The sequence below is a fragment of the Prionailurus viverrinus genome, chromosome A2, assembly GCF_022837055.1.
Source record: "Prionailurus viverrinus isolate Anna chromosome A2, UM_Priviv_1.0, whole genome shotgun sequence".
Taxonomy (NCBI): Eukaryota; Metazoa; Chordata; class Mammalia; order Carnivora; family Felidae; genus Prionailurus; species Prionailurus viverrinus.
The window spans coordinates 151,402,360-151,429,210 of record NC_062562.1 but is presented as its reverse complement, the minus strand read 5'-3'; the positions used below and the strand labels follow the sequence as shown (position 1 = coordinate 151,429,210).

Here is a 26,851-nt window from a genome sequence, read left to right as displayed (position 1 = left end):
TCCAGTGTCAAGTCCTCTACCCTTAGTGCTGTGTCTTGCTTCACTCAGCCTTTGTATCTGAATGAGTACCTACTACATTGTCTCCTTGTGCTGAGTAAATGGCAGTAATATATGCAGGTATTTACACATGAAATGTTTAGTGAACTAACCAAACACCATGCTGATACAAAAGGAGAAATGGGAATTAAAGAAGTTAATGCAAGCTGGCTCAGGGAAAGCCTTCACTCAAAAAGTATGGGGCTTTTTGATTTTGAAGGATGGCTGAAATGTAGATAATGGAAGGGGGAAATACAATAATGGGAACAGATGAACAAAGAACCAGGGACAGAGATTGGAGTGTTCCCTAGGGGTTAGGAGAGAAGGACAGTAGGGAGATGGACTCGTCTGAAGTGTACAGGTCATACGGAGAGGTGGAGTAAGTGCTGAGAGCCTTGAAAACGAGGAAGAATAGTTAATTCAGATGTGGATATGGTCAGTGGTAGAGAACTATAGGTTCTTTGGTAAAGATGGAACTTGATGTAGCATTTTAAGAATATTAATTTGGTAATGTGTTTGCTTGAAATGAAGAAAATGTTCTAGTATGTTATTGCTGGCCAGTGCAAATAAGATGGCCTGGATTAGAACAGTAATAGTATAAGAATGGAGAAGAAATTATGAATTAGAAGCCAGAAAACATGAAATCTAAGAAAAGTCCTTCAGGTTTGTCTAGGTCTCTGGTGATCTTTAAAATGTAACTTTCATAAAGGTACAGATGGAAGCCAGATTCCTAGGATTCATGAGGAAGTGTCAAGGATATGGATACAGAAATTATTGACAACTTACTTAAGACATTTGGTAACTAAGGGAAGGAGAAAAATAAGATGTTTATTAGATGGGTGGTAGGTATTAGAATGCATTGCTTTCAGATAAGGTGGATAAATATTCCAAAGCAAAACATAAAGGGCCAATTGAGAGGAAGACTTGGACAGTGCTAAGGAGAAGGTAGGCCAATCCATTAGGATTACGGATTTTGGTAGTGCTGGGAAGAGAGAAGTTCCTGAGATGAGGTTAGGTTATAGGTTTAGCTTTAGAGAGGAGGGCCTTGTTCTCTGTAAGAACAAGCAAAAAATCTAGCAGAGAGAATGCAAGATTAGAGAAAATGAGAATAGAGGAAAGGACTCAGATCAGTAATTATTGAATGCGTGGTGTGTGAGAATGGGAGTGAAGAGCAGAGATGGGATTCTGTAAAGAAAGGCAGTCAAATAAATCTGTAAGAATAAGCCTAGAAGTGCATCAAAGAGAAATTCGAGAATTGCTGAGTAAAGATAAGGATCAAATTTAAAACTTGTAGAGTTCAAATAGGTATGGTCTTGTATGTTTCTCTGGTTGTGCACAAAGCATCAAGGATAGACAAAGCAAATATTGAAAGTTTGGTTAAAAGAAGAAGAAAGGGATACAAAGATATTCAAGAAGACAGCATTGAGGGGTGCCTGGCTGGCTCAGTCGGTAGAATGCAACTCTTGACCTCAGTGTCATGAGTTGAAGCCCCACATTGGGCCTACAGCCTACTTGAAGATTGTAGATAGGTAGGTAGGTAGGTAGGTAGGTAGGTAGGTAGGTAGGTAGGTAGATAGATAGATAATAAAAGTTTAAAAAGAAAAGAAGACATCATTGAAACACCTAATCTTGTGGTCAAGAAGAAAAAGAACCATTGGTGTGAGGGTGTTGAAGGGAGTTCAGTGACTTTAGATTTTGGTGAGGATAAAGAACAGGCATAGTGTTGTTAAGGGACTGACAGATTAGGAGACTGTGGTCAGTACGATGACCATTCAGTATTGAGCGGTGAGTGCGAACCAAGGAAAGGGTGGTAGATAAATGTCTAACATTCCCCCTTTGGAAAGATGGCTGGCTTTCACAACCCCTGTGATCTCTTATCTACTCACTTTTCTTCCAGTCATTTCTTGAGAGTAAGAATGCAGACTGCATGAGAGAGAACTGAGAAAGCGTGATACCACTTGGTGAATCCTGGGTCAGGTTTTTGTAAGTCAGTGACCTGAAGGAAAACGTCCACAATGGAATAAACGTTTCTTCCTCAGCACAGCAGGGTGTGGAAGCAGAATGTAGGGGAAGGCTTGGGAAGAGCCAGGGATGAGACCGGACAGGTATAGGTGAGCCCAGTGAGTGTGAGGGATAGTAGACCTGTTTCATGCTGTGGAAGATTTAGAGGCAGTGGGTGTGGCATGTGATGAGGCAAAGTTGAAGAGCCCATGTTACAAGTGTAAGCTAGTTTCTCCCAAGTGCAAAACTGAAAAGAACCAGCTTTCCACTTACATAGGGAAAGTTTCTCTTCTTACTTGGTGGTACTGGGTCATTCTGCTTTATATAGCAGATTGGAATTAAGTACTATATTTTTGAAGAGTAGCAAAGAAATTCAGAACTTTATCATAGAAGATTATAAAAGCATTTTGACAGTTTGCCCCTCAAGAGAATATGCTATGTGAATAGATATAAATCTGCAAGTTACTGAACTAATCTACTTTTAAGGTTTGTACACTTAGATGTGACCTTTAGGAAAAATTGCTGAAGATAATAATGAAATAGGGATGGAGATAGAGATAAATGACATTTTCCCCTCATTTAATTAATAGCAAATACGCCTAGTTTGGAAGCACTCTTAATTTATTGACATTAAAATATTTTTCATTAAGTCATCACTGGACTTGTTTCATATATGTCAGCTGAAATCTCAACTATGACATGTAAAAGCGGTAATACCTGAAAGGGCAAATCGTTGCTCAGAAATACTGTTTGTGAAACTGTGCTGATGGATCGAGAAGCCACTGCTGCTTAGATCTTCTTTCTGCCCTGTGATTTGCTGCCACGAGTATTATTCTTAGCAACCATATATTGCTGGATATACCAGGCTTTAATGCCAGTGGAGCTTTTTCCAAAGAATTATCCTGAGAGTTCAGAATTCATAAGGGGAATCTGTTCCATAGTGTTTTAGAGCATCTACCCTGGGTTCGAGTTCCACAGAAATCTAGTCTGTAACTGCTCGTTACCTAGAACTGAAGACAGGCCCAAGCAATCTAAGCTACTTGAGAATTGAACTGAAGTACCTGGAAGTTCCACGAAACAGCTGGAAATAGCTGTACTGAAAGAACCAGTCCATTCTCTCCAGGTTCCTTCAGACCATACTTCCTAAAGCAGCCATTGACTTTACTTTGTTCTTAGTCCACTTGGCATTTTATGATTATTCGAAGGGTTCCTGGAAGCTCTCTGTAACTGACCCAGGAAAGCACCGTGCTTTTGACAGTGGTTTTGCTCCAGCTCGTGTTTGGTACCCAAGCCCACTGTTGTGCTCTTTTAAAAAGCAACACCACAAAAGCTTTTCCCCCCCTCCATAAAATTTATAAAGCCTTTAGAGCACCCAGTACCTTTTTTGTTATATTGAGGTGAAACTCACATAACATACAATGAACTGCTTTAAAGTGTACAATTCAGTGGTCTAGTACTGTTCTTTATCTCCGTGTTAAAATAGCAAAATAACGCACTCCAGCTGTGAGAATTTTGACCATTCCTTGTGGGGCTGCGTGCATCTCATCTAGTAGACTTGGTGTTTTACCCTATGGGCCAAAAGGCAAATATTAAACCTTCAAATACTCCATAACTCTTCACAACAGTATTACCTAAGCTGTGGGTAGAGCAACTTTCATAGACTGCCCTTTCAAAAGGGGGAAGAAGGCAAGGAGCTGTTAGGTAAAAGAGCTTTAGTGTACATGTTTTCCTGAGTAGGTAAAAAGGTTTGAAGCACCTGTCTGAATAGTTTTCAAATGGCAATAATAATCTCTGTGTCTTTGTGACATTTGATTAGTGTTATGTAAGAAAAGGTTTGCTTAGCAAAGGTATACTATAAGTGTAGCTCTCTCTATGGATGTGAGCTTGAAAGTGTGTGTGTGTGTGTGTGTGTGTAGGTTTATACTTAGTAATTTTCATTTCAATCCACTTGGTGAATGTAGCAGAGGAAAAAGTCTCAGGCCATTTTTCTGCTACATTTCGTATTTATTCCTGCTATGTTCTGATTAATTCATGTGTTTGGGATAAATGATGCATGTATAGTCTGTTTCTAAACTTATTTTTAAAGAAATACCCTATTTAAATGTAGTGAGGTTACAGTGTGGGTGCCCATCTCACCTCTGGCCATATTTTATATGAACAAATATTTTCATAGCTTTTTCTAATCAGATTTCACTCTCACTACTAAGCATACCCATCCCATGTCACACTCTTTGGGAAAACCTAAGGAAAGGATAGTAAGAAAACTTTGTATTAGAATAAATTTCAGAGCTTTGAAATCTGTGACATAGTCTTTAACAATCTGCCTTTTAAAGACTAAGTAATAATGATAATAATAAACAAGGCTCAGAAGGATTGTGATTTGCCCATAATCACTTTCTAAAAACAATTTAAAGTTCTCTTAGCCCTCACCATCTGAATTTGCTTTCATACATGTAACTCAAGGAGAAAAAAAACCTCAAGATTCAGAATATATCTCTTCTCTAAACTTTGTTGTGTCTTACAGTTTGATTATTATAGTAGTACTCGCAAGTCAAGGGCTTTCAACTGTGAATGTCAGTGCAAATAATGAAGTCTTTCAAAGTGTCCATCTACTGACGACTGTTACCACAAATCCTGTAAGTTGTGGAAACCTGTATTAAATGTGACCCAGTGATCTTGGAGTAACTTCAGTGGGGGTGGGGGGGGGGGCATAACCTTGCAGGTACTCTCAATGTAGACTTAAATTAATTACCAATGTGAGAACTAAAATAAAGGGTAAAACAGAGGTGGAATTAAATTTACCCAGGATTTTCCTGCAGTGCCAAAGAGCATTTAAGGACCAGCATGCATGATCACTAGACTGGTGACATCTCTAATGTGACAGAATGAAAAAAAAAAAAATCTTACAGTAATGGCACCAAGATGTACTACACTCACACTAAAGCTGTCATCTCAGACTCATCTTGAAGAACTATATGCTACACCATGTAAAATGATAGCATATCTGCTGATAATGTTTTCAATCAAAGAGGTTGTTGTTTTCAGCATAATGAAACAGAGGGAAAGCTCCACAAGGATTTAAAGATGATAATAACATCACCATCTCCAAGAAGAAATGCAGGAAAGCTGACTGCAATCAACTTTTGTAGCCTAGTGCGGTTTCCTTGTATGGTGAGATCTTATCCCGAGGACTATGCTAACATTTGCACTCTGTTACTGGTCTTGCATACTGAAATCATGTGTCTATGGAGCAGAATATAGTGATCTGGAACATTACTGGAATGTTTTTAAACATTGTTATTTTAAATGTTGGCCCTTGTAAGAAGACCTATACCCTGGAGCTGTTATTTTTTTCTTTATTACATCTATACATTGAGTATCCAGCTAAAGGTAAAAGAGGCCCAGGGTTATAACTTCATCAAACCAAATAGGAAGTTTTCTTACTGGCCTTAAGTAGAATGTTGGGCTACGTACCATTGTTCCACTTATGTTAAAACATAGGTTTTAATTAAAACTTAAAAATATGGATTCCTGGTAGATATGCCCTAGCAGGCATCCTTCCAACCCCCAGCTTAGGGTAAGCTTTACTACCAGGTATGTTTCCTTTTACTTCCAAGCCATTAATATTCATTACCTAATGTAACTGTGGTCTCTCCCAGACCTGGATAGGTATAACATATCTTGAATTTTAGTGTAGTCAATACTGTTATGTGTAAACTCCAAAGACCTCACCTATATGTTAAATGAGAGTTGATTGGAATGAAGCCTATTACTAAAATAAGCAAAGGTCTCATAATTTCCAAATAAATACATCCATTCCTGCAACCTTTATTTCATAACACACTTCCAGGTTTTAATTCTTGACCACCATGAGTCTTCATCCAATACCTTGTGTTCATTTCACTGTCCAGTTTTTTTCTTTCTTTGGCCAAACAAGAAAATCCTCTTTCTCCGTGTAACTTTTCGCAGTTAGAGAGGGAGTTCTCAGCTCGATCTTCATGTGTACTCCCTGTATGATTTCCCCACAGGATCCCTGACAGGCCTCAACTTTCCCTTTTCAAAGGAGAAAGCTGTCTCCCTCTCAGGCTGCTGAGTGTTTATTCAGAGTCTCTGTGATCAGTTACCTCCTAGTTACCTCCCCGGTAACCAGTCTATCACCTCTCAGCTCATTTCCAAACTGGCATTTAGTTTTAAGTGATCATATATCATTTTTCTTTTCTTTCTCTCTTAAAAACAGCACATTTGAACAGAAAGCATAGTCTGAGTTTTGGAATAGACTAACAACCATTGTACTGTTAAATGTTGAATTGATAGAAGATTTTTGATGTTGTAAGACCATATTATCCACTTTCCCCAACTTCTGAGTGATTCTAGCTCTTTTAAAAATCATTTAATACTTCTAGACTTTATGACTACGATTCCGTGTTTTACAAATATGTGTAATTTTTAATTAAATTTTTTTCCACTAAGATGTTAGTTCTAGTTCAGTATAAGGTTTCAGGATATGGTGAAATAAGAATTGTTTCTGATTTGAATTTGAGACTGTATTCATCTGATCTTCTTTGCTTCCTGCCTTCTTCACAGTGGGGCTCAACATTGAGAATTGGTCTGTCAAGACCATCTTTCGCAATCTTTTTCAAATCCAACTAGAATAAATCATAGCTAAGGATGAGCACTTAAATAAGTGTATATTTTAAATGATTTTTAAACTAAGGCCCCTTAGTGGACTGGTGGTGAGCATTTGAGTCATTTAATTCATCATGGTGTTTTGAATTGTTAGTCTCTACAGGAGTATTATCTTTTGTAGATCCGGAAAGGATGTGTTCTTATTAAGACTAATTCTTTTTAAATTGAGACATCATTTGAGAATTGGAAACACAGAAGTTTTTAGTTTTCCCTAGTATGTGAATAAGTGGTAAAGAGGAGGAAACAGCAAAATAGTCTTCTTTTTTTTAAGTAGACATTTTGTATAGCTAAAATCGCTAAATTTTAAAATATACATGCTTGGTTTGGAAATCAAACATTTATTTGTAAAAGAGTCCCAAACTTTAACAAACATCTCTTTGCTTGTAAATAGTACAATGAGGAAGAACTCTTAAAGATGTGTGCTTGCTTGATCTGTTGGGTTGGAAATGTTTATCACCATAATCATCACCATGACTATACCCATATCTGTTTCATTTAGTTTTAGTGTAAACTAATGAGAAAGCTATTTCATTTCCTGAATTTTTTTTCCTGGAAATTAAAAAATAAAGTAAATTATTGTTTTAATGCCTGAAATGATACTTTCTAATCGAAGCATGAAGTCATAGCTGGGTTATGAAGAATTTGTCAATTAAAATCATGTTTCAGAAAATGGATAATTTTAGTCTTTTTTGGGAATTTTTCTGACTTTGATTTAAATCCATAAGATAGGAGCCGTCTTTCAGAAAGAGATGAGACTGATCTTCATTGTCAAAATAAAAGTAAGCTGTGTAATTAAATGGACAAAAAACTGGGTTTGGTGTTTTTAATAACTTTTAGAAAATTTAGAAATCTTTTAATTTAGAAAATTATGAATATAAGAGATCTTAGAAATTTCAGTAGACGCATAACCATATGGGGATTGCCTGCGTAATAGGTAGCAAAATATTTGGTTATGAATGCAAACTGAAGAGGAACTCCTACCCCCATAAAAATGTGTTATTGGCGCTGAACAATCAAAAGCTATCACTGACTTGGTTCAGAATGGCCAACCTCTAGTGGACCACTAAAGAAAACAAACAAGCAAACAAACAAGCAGAACAGCATCACTTTTAGGAAAGAAAATGATACAGAGTAGACATTCAGAAAATGTTGAATGAAAGCTAATGGTTGAGAGTGATATTGGTGTCTGATGACTTCTAGAGGCCTGCAAAACCTGGGTGTGCTTTGTGTTACATGGGGACTTTTAGAAGATTAACTGAGATTCAATTGCACATGAGTTATAACTTACCTCTTGGTTGTGCTGTGCTATTCTTCAGTGTTGATTTCCCTCACCACTCCACGATCAGACCTCTCCTTCTGTCTTCTTTATCTCGGAACTGTCGTCTTTGTCTTTCAACTCTGGAAACCTCAGCTCCTGACATTTACTTGTTTCCTCACTACCACTCCCCCAAAACACACTCTCACAGTTTTTTAAATGCCACCTAATAACCTAATAACTTTCCTTACTTCCAATTTTTCATTTGTGAAATGTGTCTGTGTGTGTGTGTGTGTGTGTGTGTGTGTGTGTGTGTGTGTGTAAGTTGTACATCTTCCCCCTTACAACAGGCACATATATACAATTCAGAATGTCTCTACAAAATATTTTTTTTCCCCCAGAACTCTTCATGAGTAAATGATGAGCCGTTTGGGGAGCTCAATACTTTCTTAAATAGAGAGCTCTTTTAAGGGCAACCTCTGACACGTATTTTGACTGGACAATGAATGCCTTTCTTAAAACATAAAGCTCACACTTCAATAATCCAGATGTGATCAGATAACAGATCTATTTTTGTCATTAAAACTACTTTTGTTACCCATATTTACATAATCCTTAACAGTTTACAAAGTCCTTTTATGAAAATACTCTGTGGAGTGGGTATTACCTCCCTTTTGTAAGTGAAGAAACTGAGGTTCAGAGTGGTTATCACTTGCGATTTGCCTGTCATATAATTGCTAATTTAGACATTGTACATCTGTTTACATGGTCTTAATGTTACCATTTTAGAAAATCCATTACCCATCTGTCATATCAAATATGAGCCTATTGAGTAAAACCACTAGATCCTTTTTTCATACGTATGACTTGTTAGTTAGAGCTCTTTCATCCTGTACTTTCCTAATGCATTTGTAAAAATCTGGATGTACAGACCTATTAAATTTTGTGTTTAGATTTGGTGTAGTTGGAGTATACTCTTTGTGTATCACCATCTTACAAGTTTGTCTAATGAAGGAACTATGATTGTAAAGAGATAAATGTTATTGGTAACATTATTAATAACATTTGTGTGAAGAATTTGATGATTTTTAATTGAATAGTTGTTTTATTACTGATTCTGCCATCTCTAGAATTTGCTTTCATTTGCATATTTAAATTAACTTTGTAGGTTTTGGTGAGCATGATAAAAAGCATGGAATCAAAGATAAGGGAAGCAGTATCACAGAAACATTATTTTTAAAAAATCCTATTCAAATTCCAGTTAACATACAATGTAATAATGGTTTCAGGTATACAGTATAGTGATTCAACAATCCATACATACATTTCCATACGTCACCCAGTGCTTATTCCAAGTTCAGTCCCTAATCCCCATCACCTATTTAACACCACCCCCCACCCCCACCTCTTTTCTGGTAACCGTCATTTTGTTCTCTATAGTTAAGAGTCTGTTTTCTTGGTTTGTCTCTCTTTTCTCTTTTTTTCCCTTTGTTCTTTTGTTTCTTAAATTCCACACATGAGTGAAATCATATGGTATTTGTCTTTCTCTAAGTCGCTTAGATTAATATTCTCAAGCTGCATCCATGTCTTTGCAAATGCCAAGATTTCATCCAGCCATGTCTTTACAAATGGCAAGATATCATTCTTTTTTTATGGCTGGGTATTGTTCCATTTTGTGTGTGTATGTGTGTGTGTGTGTGTGTGTGTGTGTGTGTGTGTACACGTGTACACAAACACACCACAACTTCTTCATCAATCTGTGGACACTGGGTTGGTTCCACATCTTGGCTCTTGTATACAATGCTGCTATAAACATTGAGGTGCATGTGTCCCTTTGAATTAGTATTTTTGTATTCTTGGGGTAAATACCCAGCAGTGCAATCGCTGGATCATAAGGTGCTTCTCTTTTTAAATTTCTCAGGAACCTCAATAATGTTTTACTTCATAACAGTGGCTACACCAGTTTGCATTCCCACCAACAGTGCAAAAGGGTTCCCCTTTCTCCACATCCTCGCCAACACCTGTTTTTTCTTGTGTTTTTGATTTTAGCCATTCTGACAAGTGTGAGATGATATCTCATTGTAGTTTTGATTTTTGCATTTCCCTGATGATGAGTCATGTTGAGCATCTTTTCATGTGTCTGTTGGCCATTTGTATGTCTTCTTTGGAAAAATGTCTGTTGATGTTTTCTGCCCATTTTTTAATTGGATTATTTGTTTTGTATGTGTGGAGTTTTATAAGTTCCTTATATATTTTAGATACTAACGCTTTATCAGATAGATATGTCATTTGCAAATATCTTCTCTCATTCCTTTTAGTTTTTTAGTTTTGTTGATTATTTCCTTCACTATGCAGAAGCTTTTTATTTTGATGTAGTTCCAATAGTTTATTTTTGCTTTTTTTCCCCTTGCTCAGGAGACATCCCCAGAAAGAAGTTGCTATAGCTGACGTCAAAAAAGCTATTACTGCCTGTGTTCTCTCCTAGGATTTGTATGGTTTTAGGTCTCACAGTCTTTAATCCATTTTGAACTTGTTTTTGTTTTGGTGTAAGAAAGTGGCCCAGTTTCATTCTTTTGCATGTTGCTGTCCAGTTTTCCCAACACCATTTGTTGAAGAGACCATCTTTTTCCCGTTGGATATTCTTTCAGTTTTGTCAGAGATTAATTGGCCATATAATTGTGGGCCCATTTCTGGGTTTTCTGTTCTGTTCCACTGGTCCATGTGCCTATTTTTGTGCCAGTACCATACTGTTTTGATTACTACAGCTTTGTATTATAACTTGAAAGTCCAGTATTGTGATGCCTCCAGCTTTGTTTTTTTCAAGATTGCTTTGGCTGTTTTAGGTCTTTTGTGGTTTCATAAAAATGTTAGTTTGTTTGTTCTGGCTCTGTGAAAAATGCTGATGGTATTTTGATAGGGATTGCATTGAATGCTTTGGGTGGTATACTTTAACAATATTTGTTCTTCCAGTCCATGAGCATGGAATGTCTTTCCATTTCTTTGTGTCATCTTTACTTTCTTTGATCAGCATTTTATAGTTTTCAGAGTACAGATCTTTCACCTTTTTGGTTAGGTTTATTCCTAGGTATCTTAACTGGTTTTGATGCAACTGTCAATGGAATAGCATCACAGAAACTTTTAGGCTGACACACAGTAGATTCTGTGAAAAGTCATCTAAACACTGCTGTTATCCAGTGCTACACTTCACATCTTGTCGCCAAAGATTACCATCAGAAGACTTACCAGCAACTGCTAAATTCAAGGTACATAATACTTAGGATATCCTAGAAAGCCCATCCAGAGAATAAATTATTTTGATATGATTGGATCTTTCTGGAAATGCATTTTGGCTCTCATCACTTTATTCCATTTGTTTTATGGAATTGATGTGTCAGTGGGACGGAGATACGGCTGGCTTTAAAGTCTTGAGTTTGGGCAGGCAGTAGAAGAAAGAGAACATGGGACAAAGAAGGAGGACATTTCCAGTGGAAAACAATTGTCAGGATAAGCTGCCTCCACGACTACCTGTTCTGCTTCAAAATTAAAGTTTAACTTCCTGTGTATTTCAGTTGGAAGGGACCTAAGGTTCTAGCCAAAATGCTACATATTATTTTCCATGGAAAATGCCCCAAATGCAAGCTATAGAGGAGCAGTGCTTGTTAAACTGTTGATTTCTAAAGAAATCATCCAGCTCCTAATCTGTTTCAGAATTTTCCCAAGAACTAATTATAAGCATGTAGCTTCTAGAATCTGCCGTCTTCTCCTTTTCAGGCACTTAACGGTGGTTTTGTGATCACATCTGTGAGGATTAATTCCCTGGAATAGAATTCATTTTGCACCTAAAGATTTTAAACTCATTTAAATTGAGTGAATGTGTTTTTTTTGTTTTTTGTTTTTCTACTGTCTTTGCATCTTGACTAACTTACAGTTCTCTTCACGTTGCTTAATCTGTCCTTTCTGGTTTGAGGATTGTGCTCTTTTTGTAAAGAAGATGGAAAAGAAGCAAAATAAGCTGGGACTGCATAGCTCTGCCTTCTCTTGGGCCTTAGCGTTGTGACATCAGGCTGAGCAGTGGCTTTTCCTACTTTTCTCCTGTTCCAAACTTAGCTTTTTCTTGCCTTCAGCATTTTCAACAAGCTTCAGATCATTACATATTCTGATTTTCGTCCTCAAGGATTATGACACTCTTATATACAGGTAGGTTTTTTACCTCCATCCGTCTTTTCTAGGCTTTATTTTCAAATCTAATTCCATGTGATTCTCCCAGTGCAACAGCTGGTTCCTTTAGATTTCTCCTCAATTTCTTTCCCTTATTAGAATCATTTATTCTTGCATAATCAGAAAGTCATATTTTGGCATCTTCTGTGGCCTGTGAATCACTGCCTCCTATAACCATGGGACCACCCTGAGCCATCCTTTTTTTTTTTTTTTTTTCTTAAATACCTTTTTTGGAAAGCTGTCTTCTCCAAAAACCTGGAAGCAAATGTTCAGGGCTGTTCTGTTAGGAAACATTAAATACCTGTTGAGGTCCAGGTTCGGGAACTGTTCCCTACATGCAAAGAGGGTTAAATCAAGCTCCCTTTCCTGGAGGAGCTCGTAGTGAATTAGAAGAAAGCCAGTACATAAACAAGTAATTGCAATGTACTGTGGTGATCACAGAAATAGCCAGGATGCCTGCCATCCAGGAACTCAAGTCTAGTTATTCTCTTTTCTTGTTTCTGTAAATCCTAAAATTACGTCGCAGACTCTTAGGCTTGTGTTACGTTCACAATAGCCAACTGGTTCTTTGATGGTCAGGAAGTCAGTTTTACTAGGATTATTTTCTTCTAGCAGATTCAGATCTCAGACGTGTTAGGGTAGTTTACACACCCCCATGTCTGTGTAGTTTTGTCATTTGTCTTGGTGAAACCATATTCTGATGATCACCATACCCTCTCCTGGATGATAAGCCCTCTCAATCATCCTTGGGTCTCTTCACTGTGCTTCGTTCTTGGTGCTCAGTTTTGTGTTCACTTGACTGCTTTTCTTTACGCTTCCAATTTTCAGATTTTATAGATTTCTTATACTTGATTTCTGTCCCTCCCCATCCCTTAGCTCTGTTGCTTGTATGTCCTAGTTCACGTTCCATCTAATCCAGGCTGTAATGCTTCCAAGAATGTATTTATCTTTTGTATTAACTTTTAAGTGTATTTTTTTCTCATTCTCTATATAGCTTTCTATATAGACATCTTTCCGTAAGTATTTTTCCGTTTTTTACAAACAGATTCTTCTCTCTTCGATCCTTCCTAAGACAAACATCTGGATTTTTTTTGGTTCTCTTTAAATGATCCGATTCTCCCCTAAAACAGAGTTTCAGAACATTCTAGTAGAGAAAAAGTTACATACACATTGTGTAAAACACATCTACTTGTAGTTTGAAATGCTTCTACTGTATTTTAGATCAGCTGCTCCTGCTACTCTCTGTTCTGTATGAATGCCCAGTCCTCTTCACTAGCAGCTTCTCTTGCCCTGAGCTTTTTGGCTCACCACCGTTTATCCTGCACACAGAATGGCACAATAGTCCATTTTCTTCTTTATGCCCACAGGACTTTGTTTGTACCAGAAGAGCATTTATTGTCATCCGAGCAACCCTTATTTAATCTTGGTGCATTGGATTTTAACAAGTGCACATGCCAGTGCACACACATCTCAAGCACTATTGAAAACATGTCATCCTGGTGGCTCCTTTCCCTCAGTTTACATGCACAGAAGCCTTTTGGCCCCCCAAACCTAGCTGATTCCTGCTTTCAGAAAGATTTGCATCTATTTGGAGAGAATGATTTGAGTCATAGCATTCTACAGATAGGAATTAAACAAGCTTTCTAGGGGAAAGTGATTTTTCAGCTCTTCTCAAGTTCGGTCTTTGATTCAGCAGATATCTTGAAGCACATCATGTTTCTAAGACACTGAGCAACGTGTTGAAGCGTGTATAAAATGTGCCCTTACGGGCCTTGCAGTAGACTTGAGAGGTGTGAGTACACGTAAGGGTGAACAGCAGCCACATTGGTGTCACAGCACAGTTTGCTGCCCAGTGAGTGTGATCCAGCCCGCGAGTGCTGTTCGTGAATGATCTGAGCGGAAGAGAAAAGACTTAAACTTTTGGAAGATTGAGTAAAAATTAATTGAAGAGATCGGGAAAGCATTCTAGACCAGGAGAAAGGCACAAAGTAAAAGCAGAGTCCGGGAAGCCCAGGCCATCTTTAGCTGGCCCTCTCCTGTGTGTGTTATTTCTGCTTCCTTCTATTAGTAGTAATAAATTTTGGTTTTTGTATTACTTTTTTCAGGTTCTTCTGCCCTCAAGTTTTTTTCATTTGAGTTCTTAGAATTTTTTCACTTAATCTCTACCTTCAAATCTATTAAATCCTTTAGTTTTTTGTGCCCCAGAAAATCCACTCTGCAGTACTGGTCTGCCTTGCTTTATAATAAGCATAATCCTAGAAATTTGAGTGGCAGTTCTTTTTGTTTAAGTAGAATAGTATTTTTTCATAAACCTGAAAGAATTTATTCACAAAATAGTCATTTTCCCTGCAAATCTTAGTTAATAAATTGAAATGATTTCTGTGGCTCACCTAAAAAGTACAGCATGCCGATATGATAAAGCTCTCTTTCATGTTCTGGGAGGAGAAATTTTGTAGGCTCTTTAAAGTTTGGTTTAACACATAGGGCAAGCATAAGTCATTTATATTTGAGTTGCTTAGAGATATGTCGAAGCTGGAGAAAGTTTAGGCTTTCTTAAAATCATATACTGATGGAGACGCATTCCAAAACTGACAGGAAATAATATACGTAACAGGGTGAGGTGGGAGGGCTATAGAGAGGGGTAGAGTGCCTGAGATGGAGTGACTGTGTGTGTCCTTCTAAAAATGCATGAACATTTGAGAATCCAACTGGCAAGGAGTAACCACAGTGGGAACTGGATTTCAAATGTACAATCACTTGTACCAAGAAAGCTTTGTTTCACTAAGTAACCTAGCCACTGGAGGGAGCCTTTGACTTTAAACTATAGCGGACAGCAGTAAAAGAAAGGAAGATAAAAGCTTTTAGGAAAACAAGATCAGGTTGCCAATTGAGGCTTTGAGGAGTAACCAAAAGCTTTAAATAAAGCTGAAAAACTGAAGAGCAAAATAAACTGATGGGCATATTTGGGACTCTCAATGACTATTGCCCAGTTGGGGTGGGTTTGACCACTGATAGAAATTTAACTTGAAATTCAAGAGGTCTCTCGCCCTAGGGGTTGCAGGTAAGAATGGAGTAGCCTAAGGCCAAATATGCGGAGAGGCGGGCCTCCAAGAGGAGACAGAAAATCCTGACCTGGTGGTCCAGATTGTAGTAGAGGAAACAAATACTTGGGATGGCCTTTTGTTTTCAGGTTCCCTTGTGTGTTTTATCTCCTCATGTTGTCATTAGACACAGATCTGTCTTCATGGTTAGCAGCAGGTACTGGTTTTCAAATGCAGTCTTACATGGCACCCTAATATGTGAAAGATGGGGTGATGGGGGGAGGACAGGTCGTCCTGGCCCCCTGTCCCCTCGACTTTCTCCACAGGGGCTCCTGAGATGGTTTTGCCGGCCGAAACCAATTTGGAAACCAGTCTTCGGGGTGAAGATTTTATGCAAACTTGAAAAACTCATTAGCTTGCCACCAGTGACAACTTACAAAGAGCAGATTTGCCCACAGTTTCGCTATCTGTAGCAAAGTCTTCAATTCATAATGATGAACACATTGCAGTGAAACTGAGGAACAGAAAGGAAAGAAACCCACTCAGCCACTATAATGCTGGGTGTTCTTGCCTAAGCTGTTAATCTTTTCCTGCTTTATGATTTTCTGTGAATGATCTGATGTCAGAATACAGCTTAGTTTTATCTCATAATATACTCGACCCTCAAATAACACAGGGGTTAGAGGCACTGACCCCCCGTGCAGTTGAAAATCTGTGTATAACTTCAGACTCCCCCTCCCCAGACTCAGCTATTAATAGCCTCCTGTTGACCAGAAGCTTTACCAATAACACAGTCGATTAACACATATCTTGTTTGTTATATGTATTATCTATTGCTTTCTTACAGTAAAGCAAGCTAGAGAAAATAAAATGTTATTAAGGAAATCCTAAGGAAGAGAAAATATATTTAATAGTGCTCTACTGAAAAAAAGTCCACATGTAAGTGAACCCGTGTGGGGTCAGGGTCAACCATGTAGCCATTGCTTATAAAACATGTCTCTTCTGTACATCCTAGTTAATGGTTGGACTAGTCTGGAGTTATGTAAAAATACCAAAGATGGTTTCGACCTGTTGTGGATGTTTCAGGCTCGGGGTGTCTATGTAGTAACAAAAACAGCTCCACGCGTGCATGACTGCCCTTGTTCTTTCCCCCTAGACATTTCCATAAGTGTGCCTCACTGGCCTCTCTTTTTACTGAACTTGATAGCATTTAATGGTCACGTACAACCCTGTGACATTTCTTCTGTTGCTCTTCCGGTGATGTTGAACTTTTCCCGTATTTGCATTGTCTCACTGTCTAGACTTTAAACTCCTTGAGAACAAGAGACAAGAGTTTTAAGTTGTTTGTTCTCCTTGCATACCGTACGCCGTCAGTAAATAGTTGCTTTGACTTTCGTCTTGGCAGTCTTAACACATACATTTTATAATCTTTGTTGTTGCCCCAAGCTGGATTTGTCAACTTGCTTCATGTGCTGTGATCAACTTGTTATGGACTGGGTGTTAGGTAATCAGCAAGCTGGCTGAATTTTAAACATAATTTCTTCTTTCTGGTGTTCTGATCCACGGAAACATAGTATACTGATACTCCTCACATCATGGCGTATGAGAATGTAGTATGTGGCATCTTGAAGGTACTTTAAATTGTCTTTGAGTTCTATACTGAAAAATAAAACTGCAAACAATTTGACCTGCTTTCCTGCCCTCAAATTATTTAGTCCTGTAAATAGTGTTTTGTTGTACGTATTTGAAAATTATAATTAGTTTTTTTAATATTATAAAACATTTAAATGTTGTCAGCCGTCCTTTAAAAATGTACAGTTCTTCCCGGAGTAAATACTACAACTAATTAATACAAGTCAGATAGTATCATTTCTAATATAAAGTATGTTCACTAACTTGATTTTCATTGTACATTCCTTGTGGAAAGTTTAAGGTACTTTCCCATATCTCGACCTTGCAGTATTTTGGTGAGAAGGCTTATCAGTTCAGTCGACTGACTACACAGTCCCTCTGTGGAGATGCTGGGTGTTATCCCTACGTTCTCGGAGGAGACTGTTTGCACAGAGCCAGTTTCTGGCAAGTGAGGAGTCCTCTGCCTTGTCTTTTTGGAAAGTTTACTGTCTATTCAGTATTGAGTACTAATAAAAAATAGTTGTTAGGCAAGTAATAGATGGGCTTCAGATTGCTTTCCCTTCTCTCATTTTGTCCCTACAAGAAACTAGGGCAGATATTATTCCTACTTACGAAATAGAGTCCTGGGATATTAAGATACTTGTATGCCCAAGGTTGTATTAATTACCATGTAGAGCTGATAAATACAATCAGTCCATCTGCAGTCTTCAGCCCACTATTGTTTTCCATTAGATCTACTGAGTTGTATATACTAAATTGCACCCCAGCGTGAAGTCCTGTATCAATAAACAGAAATGAAGTTGCATCAAGTTGAGTCCACTGGTCAAAGTTCTGGTACTATTTTAAAGGGAAATATGTATTGAGTGGGATTTTTTCAGAGCCCTAGAAACTAAGGAACCAACTTCCTTTGTGTCATTGGTTCTCAACCAGGGACCATTTTGTTCCCCTAGGAGTCATTTGGCAATATTTGGAGATACTTTTGGTTGGCAGAACTGGGATGTATGGGCTCCTAGCATCTGGTGGGTAGAGGCCAGAGATGCTGCTATACATCCTGTAATGCATAGAACGACCCCGCTTAACAATTATGTAGTCCAAAATGTCTGTGGTGTTGAGGTGAATAACCCTTGCTGTTGTATATTGCAAAGAATGGATTACCAGAGACCCTTGTTGCCAGAACCAATTGGAGTCCAAGGCAGGGAGGGAGCGGGTTGGGGAAGGAGGTGATTTCAAGTATGGCTGGACTGAGAGAGCTATTTTGATGAAGTTAGGCTTTAGTTAATTTCCCATCCCTTGCCTGTTCTTTATGCCAACACTTGGCATAGCAACAGGGGAGAAAGCTGAAGAATATTTCTCTTCTAAGCTACTTGGGAGTCAGTGTTCCCATTCCAAGAGCTAAAGATGTCAGTCCGCTTCCCTGTGACACTTTGCAGCTTCACTGTGAACCAGTCGTGCATGCTGTCCAGGTCCTGAGATGCCTAGATACATGACTTTGTTTTTTGGCAAGATTGTAAGAATTATAAACTAGCTTATTTATTTCTCAAGGTATCTTATAATCATAGTTCACCTGGGATGATATGAGTTTCTCACTGTTTCTATATCATGTGGCAAATGTGAGTTTCTTTGGCCAACAGAGAGTTGACCCTTAAACAACTTGGGGTTAGGGGCACCAACCCCCTGCATGGTTAAAAATCCACGTGTAACTTTTGACTCCCCAAAACTTTACTAATAGCCTGCTGTTTACCAGGATGCTTTACCAATAACATAAACAGACAACATATATTTTGTATGTTATATGTATTATATACCGTATTCTTATAATAAACTAAGCTAAAGAAAATGTTATTAAGAAAATCCTAAGGAAAATAAAAATACATTGATAGGACTGTATTGTATTTATCCGCAAAAAGAATTGCGTGTAAGTGGACCCATGCAGCTCAAATCTGTGTTGTTCAAGGGTCCACTGTACTCTTGCCTGATTTCATTAGTCTAAAGTCAGGGAAACATGTTTTTTAAAGTAGACTTTATTTTTTAGAGCATTTTAAGTTTACAGCAAAACTGAATGGAAAACGCACAGTTCCTGTGGGTCCCCTGCCCGTGAACAAATGTCTTTTGACTGGATTGCAATACTAATTTTCAAATAAACTTTATATAAAATGCAAATATTATTCTGTTAATGCCAAGTTAGGGGTTCCTTGGTTCCACTTCTCACTAAATGTAAAGCAAAAGTAAGGAGAAAATTGGTATTAACTGAGTCATGGGTATTTTCTTTTTCTCTATTCAGTGGAAAAGAGGGTCTCAAATCATCTCTTAACTGACTTTAGTCTTCTTAACTGACTTTAGCTACCTAGGTCAAGAGCATTAGTCTTCCCCGGAATTTTTCCACGTGGTTATACATCATCTTTATACATATACATATACATATCAGGGGGATTTTATTTCCCTCCTAGGAAGCTTTCCTTGTTTAGAGTTCCGCTTCTGGTTAATTGAAAACCATTTTAAGTTATTCTGTCTGATGATTTGATCACTTTAAAGGTTAGAATGTGCCATAGTCAACAAACCTTCCTGTACTGGACGGTATGTTAGAACTTTGTTACTTTGTTACTGTGAATTGCCTCATGCAGTTGGGAGTCAGGGTGAAAATGACTATTGCATTGTTGATTAGAAATCCCTCCCACCACCAGCCTAGGTGCAAAGTCTACTCTGTTTATTCAGCCAAAATATTTCTCTATCCTGCTACTCATGGCCAGTGGATATACTATAATGTTGCTGTGTTTCGATTGTGCCTTTTTTAAGTCATGGGTCTTATAGATCCATTAAAAAAGGCAATTAATAGTCTATACAGTGTAGATCAAGAGAGAGAGAGAGAGAGAGCTTGGCGTTATTAAGAAAAAACAACTCGGGGTCTGGGTTCAAGTCTTTATTAGTTATGTGACGTTGAGCAAATTATTCTGGAGTGTGTTCATCTGTTAAATGGAGGTTATTGTCCCCGTTCCGCCTACCTCACAACACGAGGGCCAAATGAAACAATAAATAAGTGTGAGAGAGCCTTGTAAATTGTACAGCTCGGTGCACGTGTAAAGATGCAAACAGGAGGCACCTTAGGAAACTGCCTTGATTGTGAAATGAAAGTAGGTTTGAAGAATTTCTTTTCCCTTGTCTTGACTTGTCCGAATGGCATAAATTGCCTTTTCTTCATCTTAGTAATTCAGGGATGACTTTTGTTGGGTTTGGTTGTAGTTTGTTTTTTTTTTTTCTTTGTATGAATAAGGCCAGTAGGGTTAAATGCTTCACTTGCTGAAACATGATACATAGAACAGTAAATTGGTGCAAAGCAAAATTATAAAAAGACAATTCTACATTCACCAAATAGCACAGACCACCTGCTAGAATACCATCATCATCAGTGGTGATTGCTTATCAATTCTCTGCTCTTCTCAAAAACCTCAGTTGGTAGTTTGACCTACATTCCTGTTTTCACTAAAACCATTACTCTACCACCGACGCTTCACCCATTCCCCTCCAACCGATGAGTTACCGTATGTGGATTCTGGATGGTGGTAGATCAAGTTTAGTTACGACTTATCAAAAGCCTTTTTACGTTGATGTGTCTTGTCAGGGACGACACTATTCATAAGTAGAACCAGAGAACTAACTGTAGGACTCCAAGACTTGAGTTTTAAATGATCGGTAGAACTGTTGGAATAGGGCAGGCAGGCTGCGCTGGAAATTATCCCATCTGAAAGGTAGCTTAGCCCCTGCCTACTCGGCCTTTATGACTAATGGAAAAATGCTCTTTTCAAATTCAAAAGCCTATTCATTACTGCCTTTCTCCTCTGAAATGCATTACCAGTTTTATCATCAGGAAGAACTTAATTATTTTTCCTTTTCTATTGGCTTATGTTTATTCTTCACAAAATGACTTTTCTTCCACTTAACGGGCTCAGAAATAAGCTCCTATATTGAACTTTGCAGGCTTGATAGCATAAATCAACTCAGCTGGCCAAATGCCTCACTACCTGAAACTTCATAACGTGGCTGAAACTAAATTGTGCTCTGGAGCATTGAGTCTTTAAACCGGCTTAGTGATTTACAAACACAAAATGGTGAAGAGCCTCTAAGAAGGACAAGACGCTCCCTCTCCTGATCCTTGAGCAAGTTCTTCCTCACTTATTTCAGGGGCTCTGAGCTCACGAGAGAAATCCTAACCCAAGTTTATCTTGCTAGGAAAACCCATCTTAAATGCTCAGTAAAGAAAGAATAATTCTTCTCCCGCTTAACCACGAAAGAACAACATCTGTTTCTAACGTCAGCTTTTTATTTTTTTTTTTTTATCTTTCATTTTTTTGTTGGTAAATCTCCCAGACAACAGCAGTTCTGTAGAGAGTTTAAATATGAAGGAATGGCAGGACGGGCTAAGGGCACTTCTACCCAACATTAACATCAACTTTGGTGGACTGCCCAATTCTTCCTCCCCCTCCAACGCCAACCACACTGCACCAACGTCCAACCCCGCCACCACCGACAGCCTGAGTTGGGACAGCCCTGGCAGCTGGACAGACCCAGCCATCATCACAGGTAACTTTCTCGCTCCTTCGGCTCCACTGACTGCCATCCATTTGGTTTTTAGCACAGATTAAACGCAGACAGAGGTCTCTTCAACATCGGCTTCTTTCCACAAAGCCACACGCGTGGGGTGGCCTGTGTCGTTCTCTGGGGTCCTGCAGTCTCGGTTAGCTGTGTTGGCCTCGTTGTATCAGAAGGCATTTGGTGCCTCGGTTGCTTCTCTGGGTGTAAGTAGGGTGCTAACGTCTGGCAGCACGTGCGCATGTTTCAAGTCTCAAAGAACAAAAGTGTCTGACTTACCCTTTTAAAGGAACATACTCCACTTTTGAAAATAAAGCTCTCTATTATAAGGCTATCTTGTTTACGTACCCCTGTTAGAGAAGGCGAAGCGCGTTTGGGAGATGATGGCATACAATTCTGGGGGCTACTTTCCGCAGCTCTGCCTCTGTGACAGTGGGGGACGATGTCTATGCCGCTGAAGAAGAGGCATGGGTTTCTCTAGCAATGAATCATGGTCCTTGTGGGCGGAGGATTCAAAAGAACATAAGATTAAAAAGGTCTCCTCTGGAAGGAGTTTAAGATTTGTAAGTTTTGTTTCTTTTTGGATAAACTAATCACCTGAGACATTTTTTGTTTGTTTGTTTGTTTGTTTGTTCGATGGGTTTCTTACTCTTGTTTCACAAACTCACCATCTCCCCCCTTGTTTTTCTGTTCTCTCCTTAGGTATTCCAGCAACTTCAGGAAACAGTTTAGACTCTCTTCAAGATGACAATCCTCCACACTGGCTAAAATCCCTTCAGGCCCTCACAGAGATGGACGGCCCCAGTGCTGCTCCATCGCAGACCCACCACAGCGCCCCCTTCAGCACACAGATCCCTCTGCACAGAGCCAGTTGGAACCCCTACCCTCCTCCTTCAAACCCTTCCAGCTTCCACTCCCCACCCCCAGGCTTTCAGACAGCCTTCAGACCCCCCAGCAAAACCCCCACAGATTTACTACAGAGTTCAACACTGGACCGCCATTAGGGAAAGAGGAGAAACCATTAGAAAACGCAGGATTTGTCCCGCCCTGTTTTCTCCCTCTCGGCCCACACCCACAGCTCCCTTCTCATTCTTACGTTCTGAAGAATCCAGTTCCCGATCAACTTTTTTTTTCTCCTCACCCCCAGATGCAATGCGATCACAGGGTCATTACCATCTCTTTTTTTTTAATTGTAAAAGTTTCTGTTGATCCAGCATTTGAGTGACACTGTTGAATGTTTCCTAAAAATGCCTTTTTAAGGAGGGACAAAAAAAAAAAAAGAAATCAAAGGGCAGTCTCAATACTTAGAAAATTACTGTTTGTCTGTTGCGCATAATAATGACATAATCTGCTTAGCAGAAAATGACGATTAATCTTTAGGAAAGGTCAAGTAAATGCATTATCAACTGCAAAAGTTTTGAAAACCAGGTTAATTGAAATGAGATTGCTAAGTGCATGGGGGAAAGCAGTGGTCCTGACATCCATCTTGTATTCAGCTTATCACTATTGCAGGGAAAATGCTTTTAATTTAATTTAATTTTTAATTCTTCCGGCAAGTTGATGGAGAGGACTTGATTGTGTCGTTAAGCAAAAGAATTTATTGGAAGTTGATGGAAAGACAAATTGATCTGTAGCAGTAACTGGCCTATTGCTAAAGAGTTGATAAGGAGGGGAGAAGTGATTTTTTTTTTTTAAAGGAGAAAAAAATTTTTGGCTTTAGATTTAAAGTAAATTCAAATGTTTTAAAGAAAAAAAGTATTCACAGATTTAATACCTATGCATAACATAAGAGCTGAAATATAAGTGATTTCTTCGGTCTTTCTCCTCTGTCAGAATCTTTTTTTCTTTTCCCTTAAAATTCGCCTGACTGGGGCACTCTGAGATAGCACTGCTCTGGGGCCATCTGATCACCATCAGGAGCAAATCTCTGACCTCCTTGCCTGCAGCTTTTACTTAACCCTGTAGTTTCTGGACGTTTGTGCAGTATTGAAAAGACAGGAGAAAAGAAAACAGAAACCTGGTTATAACCTGACGCTAAAACTAAAAACAAGGAAATGTACCTCTTTCTTCAGAATTAAAACTAAAATCTTAAATAAAACAGAAAACTTGATGATGACCCTTGGGTTGTTCTTGTTTTTGTTTTTCCATTTTCTTATACGTGAGCTTGAGACATTTTGCGATAGCAGTCGTCAGATGTTTTCGTTGCTCTCCCGTCGTCAATAATAGGAAAAAATGATACAGAAGAAGAAATCAGAAAAAGAATTCATCTTACCGTCGGTCTTTGCCATCTTTGAACATCAGCCCATCTTGTCTTCAAGACTTCCTCTCCCGGTGGCTTTCGGTAGAAGATAACTTCCCTGTTATCTATTGTACTTCCCTGCTATTGTACTATGCAGGCCAGACCTCAACTGAGAAGACTCGTGAGCCAGGCAGGAGCAGATGGGCTGATGATGTGCCGAGACGTTGGTTGGCTTGAGAGGCCTGGAGGGAGGAAGAGCCATTGCGCTGTGCAAGTAGCATTTCCTTGTGTGAGCGCCATGATAGGAAAGAGATTGGGAGAACGCTGATGTCGACATCCCACAGACACCTCTTCTGTGACCAACCCATTCCAGGGAATACCTAACAATGGGGAGAGGGTCACATCACTGACTAGCAGAGGGTGGGGGACAGAATGAAATGTTCCCTCCCAGGTTCTTAAGAATCTGCGTGGTTTGCATTTCCTGGCTTGGATTACATTGACAAGTCCAAAGATGGAGTTTGGGTATTTTCAGCACATGATTCATAAACGGAATCTTTGTCAAATGAATTAAGTAGGTCTTGTAAGTCATGCATTTCACATTGGTTTCTTTTTCTTGCCTATACTTTGTACTTCAATTTGCTACCAAAAACCTAAATAAATAAAATAAATAAATAAATACATACATACATAAGCAAAAAACACAAAAACACACACACAAAAACAATTTCCACACAGTTTTTGAAAAATGAACAGGATAATTTCAAGTGTCACCACAAAAACAGATGTTGACCAGATGAGTAGTAAATTGGTTTTGTTTTTTGTTTTTTGTTTTTTGTTTTTGAATCAAGATGTTACTCTGTTAGAGGACTAGAAACTGCAGACTCTCTATGTCCTGTGAACTTTGCTTCGGTCTCCTGAGTGATAGACCAACACACAGATACTATTCAGGTAGCAGTGAATTGTGATCAAGGCTTTTGGGGGAGGAGGGCTTGGATATTCCTATTCCTGAGAGAGGGGTATATCAATACAAACGTTGCTTTTTCTGTAAAAGAAGAGACATTCTACCTTGCAGTCTGCTGTGACTGATTGTATGTATGTTCAATGTATAGTCTTATACATAAGACTATAAAACTTATTTAAAGAGTAATAAATAAAAGCCTGTGTGCCTCCCACCCAAGTCAAACGTAAAACCAGCAATATCTTGAGGACTCCTCTGGCCCTCTCCAGTTATGCTTCCTTATCTTTTTTCACCATCCACAAGTAACTATTCTGTTGATTTTTGTGTTAATCTTTATTTTCTCTGGAGTCTTGCCACTGACATGTGTATCCCTGAAGAATACGTTGTTTGGTTTTAAGAGCTGAGTAGTAAACCAAAATCTAGCTAGCTGTGTAAGAATAGGGCAGTACGGTCACTATTACATCAAGGCTTTAAGGAGAATAGATAAACTAAACATTCTCTGGGTCATAGTCTGGCTTTAGCTTCACTGATAACTTATAAAAGCCAGTTCTGGGGAAGACTGTGCAAGTTCACAAATGAATCCTGGAAAACAGGGTCCACTGTGGGCAAGGTGTCCGGCAGGGCTGTTTTGGGACTCCAGTCCTGGATGCCTGGCAGAGACATGGTCTGGAGAAGTAGTCTATTGTCTCTTTTCTGTGTCTAAGCTCACCATGGCTTCCCTTCAGTCCTCTGAAGGAGCCAAAGTGTAACCCGTGGGATGGGGTGTTTAACATAGGCTGATCAATTCACCCTCCAGGGCATGGTGGAGAGAGCAGAAATTTTATTACGTTTGGTCAAAATCAGATAAGTACGAAAAAGAACCTGAACCAAACTGACTTAGGCAGTCTTTTGGTATAAAAGCAGTGGGAGTCCTGGTGTCACCAACCCTCAGGATGTCTCTCCTGGGTCAGATCTGGTGCACAGCTGCCGTTCCTGGCATTTCCTTTCACCACTCTCCTTTCGTGCGTGTTTCCCCACCCCATATTCCTCCTATATGTTATATCCTAGTTTTGGGTTTTTTTTTTTTGTTTTGTTTTAATTCTCCAATTTTGTTGGAGTGACATTCTCCACTAACTTCTTGAGAAAGGTGTGTGGGAGATAAATAGTAGTAATTTGCATACCTGGAAGGGAAATACTCTCAGTTGATAGTTTGATGGATATAGGATTCTAAATTATGATATTTTTTCTTTTAGAAAATTTTGTTTAATGTTAGAGAGAGCTCAAGCAGGCGAGGGGCAGAGAGAGAGGGAGACACAGAATCTGAAGCAGGCTCCGGGCTCTGAGCTGTCAGCACAGAGCCCAATGTGGGGCTTGAACCCATAAACTGTGAGATCATGACCTGCATTGAAATCGGATGCTTCACCAACTGAACTACACAGGCACCCGTGGAATTTTAAAGGCATTAGTCTACTGTCTTGTTTCCAGTATTGCATATTGGTCCTTTATGTGTAATCTTTTTTTGTCCCTCTCTGGGAACTTACAAAAACTATCTTTAGTGTTCTGGAATTTCTCAATGATGTTCCTTTGTATGACTCAATTTTAATTCATTGTGTTGCACACAATTGGGTACACGGTAGATTTTTAAGACCTGGTGACTCCTGTCCTTCAGTTCTGGGAAATTTTCTTGACTTATTTCACTAGCAAATTTCTTGCTATTATTGTCTCTGTTATCCCCTTTTAGAAATCCTGTCTTTCAAATATCAGACCTTCTGGATTTTCCTTTTGCTTTTCTTTTTTCCAATTTTCCATCTGTGTCTTTGCTCTTCTTTCTAGGAAGTTTTATTTTAGTGTTATTGTTTATATTTGTAGTTTTATTCTCCTTGGGTTGTTTCTGTTTCTCTAAGTTGGTTTTATCTGTTTGCTTTGATCTCTTTCATATTAAAGACTTCTCAGATCCTTGATCACCCGCTTGTGAATAAGACCATAAAAAGCTGATAGAAAGGTTTGGAAGGATGAAGCTTTGCTAGCTTTGAACTTCACTATTGGAAGATGTAGATGGGCTCTGTGTTGGGGAACCCCTTGTGTCAATGTCTTTAGGCCTTTTCTTTGGGGGCTGGTCTGTTCTGTAGGGAAGAATTGTAAGATGGCTGGCTTACAGGGTAAGGGTCTGACTGCCAGAACTATACTGGTAGTCTCTGTATTCGTTATGCATCTATTTACTT

At 38.8% G+C, this 26,851-nt stretch overlaps 1 protein-coding gene across 5 annotated transcripts in view; it reads left to right on the top strand.

Moving 5' to 3' along the window:
* CNOT4 (CCR4-NOT transcription complex subunit 4) overlaps positions 1-23,569 on the top strand; it is a 147,156-nt gene extending 123,587 nt beyond the window's left edge. For 3 of the 5 annotated variants that reach the window (XM_047832527.1, XM_047832508.1, XM_047832516.1), the window contains exons 11-12: positions 21,232-21,444; positions 22,156-23,569. In XM_047832527.1, coding sequence (XP_047688483.1) covers positions 21,232-21,444; positions 22,156-22,457 — 515 coding nt within the window. In that variant the 3' untranslated portion in view covers positions 22,458-23,569. The remainder of the gene's footprint in view (positions 1-21,231; positions 21,445-22,155) is intronic. The other 2 variants (XM_047832543.1, XM_047832533.1) reach the window with 1 other exon arrangement.
* The last annotated feature ends 3,282 nt before the right edge of the window (positions 23,570-26,851 follow it).